At 34.4% G+C, this 11,554-nt stretch overlaps 1 protein-coding gene across 1 annotated transcript; it reads left to right on the top strand.

Annotated features, from left to right (window-relative positions):
* Positions 1-706: 706 nt before the first annotated feature.
* On the top strand, positions 707-9,019 carry LOC144452543 (neuronal acetylcholine receptor subunit alpha-10-like). Its single transcript, XM_078143645.1, has 6 exons — positions 707-710; positions 1,273-1,415; positions 2,289-2,333; positions 3,375-3,484; positions 6,864-7,396; positions 8,397-9,019. Exons 1-6 carry the CDS (start codon positions 707-709, stop codon positions 9,017-9,019), a joined length of 1,458 nt encoding a protein of 485 aa, XP_077999771.1.
* The last annotated feature ends 2,535 nt before the right edge of the window (positions 9,020-11,554 follow it).

Raw genomic sequence — 11,554 nt, forward strand, 5'->3', positions numbered from 1 at the left:
TTTTGCCTGCGTGCAAGATATCGAGGCACAAGTAACAAGTGAGTGAACATATAATTTATTACTTCATAATATAAAATATTATTATAACCATATCTCGTTAGAAAATGATACGCTCTGTTGTTATCTGTTCGTGACATTTTGTTGATACACGGGTGTGAGTAATGCAAGGTCAATTAAAGATGGTGTAACCTGTTAAGACTGTAATTTGTAATTCATTAAGAATGTTCTTCAGGTATCTGAGAATTCGATTCCCCTTTTATATTCCAAAGATAATTGTTCTCATCTCTTTAAGTTGAACGTTTTCAAGACGAACGATGTCTAATTAATGATAGTTATACTTCAAGGCGTCTCACAGCCTCTCGCACCTTCATATAAGAATATTTTATTCTTGAATTTATGGTTGTTTTTTTAAATATATAAACACCCAGTACTACACCACAAATCTGTGTGGGACACCAAATAATAAGTAACACGACAGCTGTTACGTGTTCCTTTTATCATATTGCGCCATATGACATTACTAAATATACGTAATGTGTAGTAATAGTGTACATACAAGAAGAACAAAGCTTAAATTTGTGGTTCATGTTTAATAATGAATTGATCTATTAAAAAAGACCTAAAACTCGTATATTACAAGACAAAATGTTCAGTAGATATTAAAAACATCTGCAAAGTTCAGAATGCACATAGATCGGTGGTCGGTATGGGTACATACATACATACATACATACATACATACATACATACATACATACATACATACATGCATGCATGCATGCATGCATACATACATACATACATACATACATACATACATACATACATACATACATACATACACATACATACATACATACATACATACATACATACATACATACATACATACATACATACATACATACATACATACAAAAACAGACCGACGTGTCACAATCATAAATGCGTCTATCTTTTCATGTTAATTAATTAATTAACTGAGACAAATAATATGTATATACATATTTATATTATATGAATTATATGTATATATAATGAAAACAGCTATGTAAGCTGGTTCAATTGTAGACGTACGGTTTTACTCTCGCTGACAGCAAAGCGATATACGATATATATATGAACGTGTATGTATAAGTTGTACACAAACATAACAGAGAAAAAAGTGAACTTATATTGAATGTTGAATGTATCTATTGAATATTCTAATCATGCCTTCAATACTGACATGTCAGCTTTTCTTTTAATATTGTAATAAATTAATTGTTTTAGGCGACCACAGAGGATTACACCCAAGAGTACGACTTGTAAAGGATTTGATGGAAAATTATAGCAAATATTTGCGACCTGTCCTGAACGACTCAGACGTTACTATGGTAACATTTGGTATTTTAATTTCACAGATAATAGAGATGGTAAGTTTAATGATATAATTAGAACTATATCATATACACTATCGTTCTTTTAATATTCTTTGGTAGTTTGTATAACATGTCTCAATATTCACATGTAATTAGTTTTGTCATTGTTTCAGATAAGAACATTAGAATACATGCCAGGCATGTCAAGTTTCTGTTGCCCTTGAGCTATTAACAAGAAATATATAATCCCTCGTCTAAGTTACATATTTTACGAGATGCTTTCCAATTTTCGCTATCCAATCGCATAAAAATCTTCATTACAAAAATCAATAAAGCTGATACGTTTTCCAACATATAAAGATAATGTAAATATTACAACCCCAAAGCAGGAGTTTGCATCTGTTGTCGTAGCAGTTGTCGTCCAATTCTCATATGCAAACACCCATATTGCATGGAGCAGTAATATGTTATTACCATTTGAATATTTTGTATTGTTTACCCATTTGTTGCAACTTAGTATTTATTAATAGTACCAACGTATTATTTACCCACATATAATATACGTGTATGTATGTATGTATGTATGTATGTATGTATGTATGTATGTATGTATGTATGTATGTATATTGGCTGGCAGGTATTCCGCTATCTAGATATCTGGCTAACTAGGTCCATGTCAATATGGATATATATGTCCATCTGTGTATGTGTCTTTCCGTTCACCCATCATTGTTTTTCAAAGTATGTCCCTAAATACCTAAATATATCTTGTCCTTGGTGTATCAGTTTTGGCAGAATGGTAGGTTAATTTGTATTATTCGCGATCACAAATAAACATAAATATCTTGGAATAGTAGATATGTTATTGTTTACTCCTAATATCATATTTGTTGATTGTAACTTTGAATGATGTTGGATTTTTTTCAGGATGAAGTTAATCAAAAGTTTACCATGAACGTTTGGCTTCGACAGGTAAATAAGACTTATTTTTGTATGATTTTATATCTTGCATGGATTGCAGGACTCAATCTTACCTGAAAACTGCAAACTTTCATCATAAAATATCATTCGAAATGATTTGATATTATGTTGTTTTATACGAGTTTAATACTTAAATTGATGATATTCAAAACGATGGTAGTGATGGTGGTGATGGTGGTGATGGTGGTGGTGGTGGTAGTAGTGGTGGTGGTGGTGGTGGTGTTGATAGCGTTGGCGGTGGTGGTGATGTTGCTGCTGGTGCTGTTGTTGTTTTTGTTGTTGATGGTGCTGCTGCTGGTGATGGTGGTGGTGGTGGTGGTGGTGGTGGTGGTGATGATGATGATGATGATGATGATGATGATGATGATGACAAAGATGAATGACGACGACGATGATGATGACTACGGCCTGAGGATATTTTCGACAACGCTGGTGAACAAACCTTAATTTATACTTGTCTAAACAACAAGGTTCTTTCCTCATATCCTATAAACCATATGTGAAAGGTTAAATTAGATTATACGAATGCATTCTAAATATTTTGAATTGATGGTAATTCAATGATGCCCTTTATAATATGTACAGCATTCCATGTAAATAAATTAATCTAAAAATATCGCTCGTTATCAAACATTAACGGGTAGTTAGATCATAGACTGATAGAGTGACAAACACTTCATATGCTTGTACTGTAAGGCATATATACAATGTTACCATTATTCCACTTTATTGCATAAACATGGTGTATGATTTATTGTTAAGTGCTCAGGTAAAATGAGTTATGCAAAATGTTTCATTAGAATTAAAGCTTGGGAAGGCCTACTCCGGGAGTCCACGGTTTCGATCCCAGGTTCTTGCTTTTGTGGTATGTTACCACATGTTACCAGTGTAGCCATAAAGATCTTATAGGATGTGGAACAACTTTTTGAATAGCTTTGCCAGACACTATTTTTCACACCGTGATTTCACAACTTGTCCTTTACATGGAGCGGTATGAATATTAATATAATGATTTGTCTGTTTTATATACAGCGTTGGGTGGACGAATTTCTTACATGGAATGCGTCTGATTATGGTGACGTCACACTGATACGACTGCCTTCTGACATCGTATGGCGACCTGACATCATTCTTTACAACAAGTAAGTAGCAATACGTATTATTTGTATATGGTGACATTTCAATAAATGTAAGCAAATTGGACATAACTTAGTAATCCAAAATCTAAATCCATAAATATCATTGTACACTGTGTATTGAACACGGGTTATCAGTTGTTGGCATATATATGTGCATGTACAGACTTAATTCAAAAGAATAAGGATGTCCTGGGAGTTTCACGCTTCATCAGCGATCATCAGACGACTGGGATTGACAAAGTCGATATGCACACGTAAATGTTTGTGTATATATTGCGGAACAAGATGGTAGGACTAAACTATTCCGTACGGAGGTTTACTTCTGTTAGTTGGCAAGGGAATATTTACTTTCATGGCAACATTTGGGTAATATATATAATATATAAGTACAGCTCCAAAAATTACAGATACTAGTAAGTGAATTACTTTAGCATAGAATAGATCTCATTTGACACTTAATATTGTTATTATCGTTACCCGCTCAATTCAAAATAACTCCTAGATATATGAACACTTCATTGCAAAAGACATGAAGAAAATTTGAAACATCAAATGTAGGTAGAATAATTAGAATAGAAAGCCGTTTATTCTTCTGTGGATTGAAAATAATATCATGATGCCGAGCATATTCACGACGTGCTTTTTAGAAGAATATTGAGACACTTAATGACGGACATATCAACGTGATGTCATTTCCTTACAAAAGATGATTGGTGCATTTTACCTCGAAGCTGACAACCAATCTTCATCTCAATTAGCAGATTACTTAATTAGATTATCGATATACACAGCAAAAAGACGGGGGTGATAGAATAGCTACCTAACGCCATTACCAGGAAGAAAATCGCTCAGATAAAACAGAGCCCCATCTGACACAAAACAGTTGGTGCTGATACAAATGATACGCAAATCTTTATCAACCAATTTACAAAATAGAATCCAGTGATTTACTATATCAAACGTTTGTGGAATCTGCAAAATACAGGATTATTATGACCGTTGTAAAAATCAATAACTCTTTCAATAAAAATACATCAATATCAGTAGAATTAATTTCTTTAAACCCAAATTGATAGTCAGTGGTACCTAGAAAGATATCGCATCTGTTGAGGATCACGTTATTTCACACAGTTTGAAGGATGGCAGTAACAATGGCTTATTTCTGCGTCTGTCACTGCCAGTTTTGTTTTTAATAAAAGGGACTAAAATGGTTAATTTGTTTTGTTGAATATTCAAAATCTAAAATCGATACCCATTTATCACCCGTAATAACGCTGTATACTGCATGTGTATTGAACACGATTTATCAGTTTTGGGCATTCGATAAGGTTATGTTATTGCGCAGTCTCTGTTAGATATGTTTTATATTGAGTTTATTTTTAACCTGTCTGTGTGTGAAATTTAAAACTATGCAAACACTGATAAACCTTTTTCTCAAAATGATAGTATAACTCATTCGTATGTCATTTGAACATGTATTTATATCGACTAAACTAGCTGTAGTTGACAAAGCGACTGTTGCCACACCCATTAGTAAATGAAAATTAATAAACGTCATACTGTCAAACATGAAAGCGAAGAATTATATATAATATCTCAGGAGAAAAATAATTTTTTATTGCATTCCTACAATAATTAAAGAATGCACACATCAGCAACACCAGACTCGTCAGAACAATACACCATCAACAAGGATATTTAATTATTAAACGAAAACAATTTCCTTCCATGAATTCCATAAATTATTTATGCAGTTTCACAAACTAGGCTATTTGCTAAACAAGAATTACCAATTATAATTTTGATGTTCGAGTTGCGCTTTGAAATATACGACAATATGGTTATAAATTTTCCTTTGAAAAGATGGTACGCCCGTTACGTCTCCTTGAGAGAGATTATATGCTTTCATCCATTAACGTTCTTAAGGCCAAATAACCTGACCGACCCCTAGTTAAAGCAGCCGACCTTGACCTTGAATTTTGTTAGCACATTCAAATGGTGAGAGTTTACTTCTATCTCCGTGTAAGTTTTCATGCTTAACCATCTTTAGTCATTTTTTGAATCCCTTCCAAACAAACAAATCTTCAAGTTGAATTTATACAGGACAATCTGTATACTTTGTTCGTCTACTTCACATACAATTGTCTTCATTGCTTGTTTTACACTTCATCAAACTGTCACAGAAGCATTGTGACCAACGACTGTCTTGCCTTAGGGGTCGAAGAAGCAATTTCTCAAGTAAATAAATAAAATTCCGACCTACCTACCCTATTTTCCAGAGACATGTTATCGGAAAAAAAACATGTTTTAGTTTATTTGGCTTTTTGGCTTTTTTGTCGAAACGTACATATTCAGACACCCTTCCACACACATAATTACTCCAGGAGATTGGAAATTGAGATTGAAATCGTCGATTTTTAATCGTATTACTTTACGCTATTACAACAAACGTTACGTAATCATATCCAATATCAGCATAACTATGATATTTTCGAGATAATTTCTATTTCAATTACGTGCTGCTGACACATTCATACAACCCATTGTTAAAAGTTACCGTTCACGGGATCTGTTTTATACAATCACGTAGAAACCAGTAAGAAACTGATATTTCTACTCTAAAATAGCAAGATCGTAATTTCTTGCTACATTATGTCTGTTATAAAATGACAAACATACTGCAACGAGACACATACAATGTTTGCAGTGTTCATTTGATGTCTGTGTATGGTGGCAGTATTTGATTTAATTTAGACAAAATGTAGCAAGAAACTGTATTTATTCAATCTTGCTATCTTAGAGTATAGCATGTGCAGTTTCTTATTGGTGTATGTGTGGTTGTATCAAACAGAGCTAGTGAACGGTAACATGAAATGGGCTGTATTACAACTCATAACACCCAGCGTTTTCCCAGTATGCCACAGTCGTTTATATCATCCATATCAAGTGTAAAAGTGTACTGTTACAGTTGTTTAATTGTCCGCTCAGTATGGGGTGCATCTTAATGGCATCGATCAGGAAACAATTAATGTTAGTCATAAAACGACTAGAGAGTAAACATAAATATCATCAGGTGTCTACGCCTCGCTTAGAGCAATAGATCATCACATGTACAGTTGTGACACTCTCATTACACTGTGTTAGTTTGCTGTTTGTTGGCTGACAACTTTGTGTATAAATTGACTACAGTTGGAAATGCTACATGCTAGTCTTCTAATTAAACCAGTGTTATTTTACACTTGATATGGATGCTATAAATGAGTGTGGCAAGTGATGGAATTGCTTTAGTTGGGTGTTAAGAGTTGTAAACACAAGTATATATAATGTTCTCTCAAATAGAATCATATAATGTGTATCACCTATCTCGTTTTATTTATTACAGTGTTGATGAGGAATTTTCCAGGATCGAAAAAACGAACGTAATGATATCAAATACCGGAAAAATAGTTTGGAACGCTCCGGCTATCTTCAAAGGTTCTTGCACCGTCAATTTACACACCTTTCCATTTGACACACAAACTTGTATAATGAAGTTCGGGTCGTGGACGTATGATGGTTTTGCTATAGACTTAGAGAGCGATTTTGGAGAAGCGGATCTCTCTGGTTATGTGACCAATGGAGAGTGGGATTTACTACGTGCACCAGCTAAGCGGAATGTCATCTATTACAACTGTTGCCCGGAGCCCTACCCAGACATGACATTTACTATAGTCATGAAGCGACGTCCGTTGTTTTACGTTATCAATATTATGATACCGAATACCTTCATAGCTATGCTGACGCTCGTTGGATTTTACCTTCCACCCGAGTCTGGTGAAAAGGTTACCCTAATGATGACCAATTTGTTGTCCTTAATTGTATTTCAGCAACTGGTTAACACGACGATGCCTCCAACGTCAGACACTCCTATATTAGGTACGTAGGACTCTTATTTGAGTTGATACCAGCATTACTAGGCCAGTGCTATATACATATATATTTATATCTAATATGAGAGACTAATATTGGTCTGCTACACAAAAATGAAATATGACAATAATTCATTATATTGTCAGGATAAAATTCTACTTTGGCTTAGCCACTATAGGACCTCTAGACAAGTATCCCCCCCCCCATGAGATCTAAAATGAGAAGCTTGAGGCGTATCGCTGCTTCTGCAGTTGCTCTTTTTTGTGGTAGATAATGATGATGATGGTGATGGTGGTGGTGGTGGTGATGATGATGTTGATGATGATAATGATGATGATGATGATGATGATGATGATGATGATGATGATGATGATGATGATGATGATGATGATGATGATACTGTTATTGTTTTAACAGTGAACAACCTTTATCAATTATGCAAACGATGTACGATAACATGGTGTTTGGATCCTAATTCAATACCCATGAATATGCTGTGACAATCAATATATATATATATCCTATGTTACATGTATAAAGCTAAAAATACATCCCATGTCGACCATCAAGTTACAAAGTAAACATTTATGTCCCCCTAGTTGTCTGTAAAATATATAAGCTATGTCGCCTTAGTTACACTGTAAATGTATCATTATGCTATATTACTTAGGTTACACTGTAAAATGTCTATGCTATGTCGCTTATAGTTACACTGTAAAATGTATATACAATGTTACCTAGTTGCAGTACCTTTAAATGGTTTATTTCATTCAGACAAAATGTAGTAAGAAATTGCGATAAAATCTAGAATGTGCAGTTTCCTATTGTTTTCTGTGTGATTGTAGCAAACAGATAGTAACATGAAAGTGCAGTATTAAAAACAGGAGCTCAAAATCAGTGCTCCTTATGGCAGTTTTAATTTCCCGCATATGCATAGATTACCCATAATTCCCTTTATATAGCGGATCTTGGGATTTAAACACGAACCTTTTTTGTATTTCCCCAGGTCAATACTTTATTGGTATGATAATCATGGTAGCGTTCTCGGTGTTCGTGACGGTAATTGTACTCAATGTCTATCATCGTGAAGCACGACAGATTCCAGATGGAGTGAGGACAGTCATATTTGATTTCTTAGCACCACTGGTCTGCCTCTCAAATAAGAAAACTGTCCATTCCAGGTCAGGCCCACGGAATAAAAATATCATCATTGATGACAAACGTGAAACTACGCGAAAACATGTTGACAGCAGCCCTATCGATCATTCAGATGTGGGGATGAATGGTACACAAGAGCAAGAAACTATTTGCTGTATAATGGACAATGGTGGTTTTGTTATCGAAAATAGTACCATGATGCAAGATCTTCAGAAGAGACGGAACACGGGACCAAACCTTGCACGAGGAAATGCAACCCGCAGACGCGTACCTGAAGACCGATTGGAGAAAATTTTACAATGTGTAGAATTTCTGTCCCGAAGGATGAAAGAAAAAGATCAACGACACAAATTATCACGAGAATGGCAGGATGTAGCTCATGTCATCGACAGAACTTTGATGTGGATTTGTCTTCTGTACACTGCAGCCATAACAGCAATCATGTTTCTGCAGGCGCAGGAATTCATTTGATAAAACATTTTTTTATAATCATTGTACAAGTTGTACCTCTCGTGTTTTATGTTTTCCCATTTCAATATTTGCAGAGAAATGTTAACGCTATTCAAACAAAAATACAAATAAACTACATGAAAAAACTAAAACAAGAAAAAACAAAACAAAACAAAACAAAACAAAACAAAACAAAACAAAACAAAACAAAACAAAACAAAAAACAACAGTACACACAAAATGTAATTCAACTAACTTCATCTCATATTATAGCACCTGTTGATCACTATACAACCATGGCCAGATCGTACCAAATCGTTCAAGAATAATTTGTTCTATCAGGCCATCGTATCATACACACGAATTCGCTACACATTTAACTTGTCAAGTAACATTAATTACGGTCATGTACATTGTGTCAAATAATATACGTACAACAACAGTCTCGATTACCCAGATTCCATAGGGGTTCACCCCCCCCCCCCCCGCGTAACAGTCCCAGTGGAGTCTGGGTAATCAGAAATAACTGCAACAGGGGAAAAGTTGCATTAGAAGGAAGACTATCTCTTTTTAGGATGGGTTGTCAAAATAATGAACGATTAAAACCTTTATAGTAGATTTATAAAATAAGTCAATGTTAGATTCTCTAACATGATTTATTGTTACTGTGTTAGTGTATGTGTATTATATATACCATCTTTCGGAATTGAACCATTCAAGGTCAACATCTCCACTCGACCACATTATCCCCAGTATCTTACCAGGCTGTTCTTCCTTTACTTTCTGTGAAACCCGCTCCTCTGCTCACACCACAACTAACAATTCACTGCATTTCACTGATGTGTTATGATATCATATTACTTTACAGTGTTGAGATGTGGTAGCCATTGAACCGATGGCAGTGGTGGGATCACACCAACATCACAAAATAATGAAAAGTTAGTGCAAAATGTGACCCTCCCCTAATTTTCATTTTCGAAAATATGGCCCACGAGGACTGGTTTGTAAAAAGTGATCTATCCACCCCTAATAACCCCAGCCCTGTCCTTGTAATTACTGAAGGATCCCTAATAAAACGAAATTAGGGGTCCATCGTCTTGCCTTCAAGGAAGTTGACAATCCAAGGTGCATTTCACGTTGATCACAACCTGCCACGCTGTTTGTAAACACAAAGAATATATTCTTGGAAACCAAGAGCCTGCAGGATATTTCTATGTGTCTGCGCATGCTCACTTTAGACTGAAAATTGGTTACTCCACATTTGTTTTAGGATAATTATAACAATTAATTTTGCGAGTGACGCGCACTAACAGTCAGGTTATAGCTACAGTTTTCAAGTTATGTGTATATAGTATTTTTAAAAGATAGATAAATTTACAAATTTACTGATGTCATATTTACCAGTGCCGAACAAAGAAATTTGAAAGAGGCGAGTGTTAATGGAGTAGGGAATGAAATAAAACACGTATATATTGCGACAGACGAGGAACAAATGGCCCCCGGATATTGTCATACTTGCAAAGGGCAACCTCGGAACTGTGTTATGACAATCGTGTACCCTAGAAACCTTATAAATTGAACACTCCACCCTGCACTTTGATTTTAATTTTTTTTAATAATCCCTTGACCATCTGTGGATATTTGAAAAGATTATACAAAAATAATGATCCTAATGATGACTCATATAAATGAATTATGAATTGTTATATTTCCTTCTCCATGAATATTATACAAAAGTGAAAAATTTCAAAATCAATAAAAGTCGTCAAATGATATATATATGAAATTCTGCATTAATATAAACATGTTTTTTGTGAATTTGTAAGTCTATACACATTGGAATATTTGAGGAATTATAAAAAGTTATCCTATTAAAAATTGTCATCAACTTGATCGTTTCTGTACAAGTTCCAATCTGTAGTTACATATTATATGATATTTGAAGGCCCACTTCAGATTAGGATAACAAAACCTTTCAGAGAAAAACTTGTTTGACATAGCTACAGAGGACGTTGGTCCAAAACAATTGAATAACCACTGTGTAGTCTTTATAATTATAGCTCTACTGACAAAATAACATTGATGTAGACCTGAGATTGAATCCTTGGTCTTTAAGTTAAAATACTTAGGCACAAATCAAATACATAGTTTCTCTGATTATCGGTATTAAAGTTGTATTTTTTTTTTACAAATGGAATGAGATTCTTCACATGATAGTACTCTGTACACGAGGCATGTGACTTTTACTGTGAGCAACTTCTTAAAGCTGCTGTACCCAGGAAGTGTCGGAAATCGGGTCAAGAGCCTCGCTTTTATCTCTCTCGTCATTACCGTAATGATTTTGCAAAATGTACATCAAATAACCATATTAAGTATTTATCTCTCACACTTCAATATACGTAATATGTGTGGTGTAAACAACTAACTTGTAATATAGCAATTAAACAGAAAACTTTGTACACAACTATTAAAGTAAACTATTATGTATAAATGTTACATATATAGGCTGTAACAATTTTTTAATGCATACCAATAAACATTTACGCTATTTTTTCA

Source organism: Glandiceps talaboti, chromosome 22, assembly GCF_964340395.1.
Source record: "Glandiceps talaboti chromosome 22, keGlaTala1.1, whole genome shotgun sequence".
Taxonomy (NCBI): domain Eukaryota; kingdom Metazoa; phylum Hemichordata; class Enteropneusta; family Spengelidae; genus Glandiceps; species Glandiceps talaboti.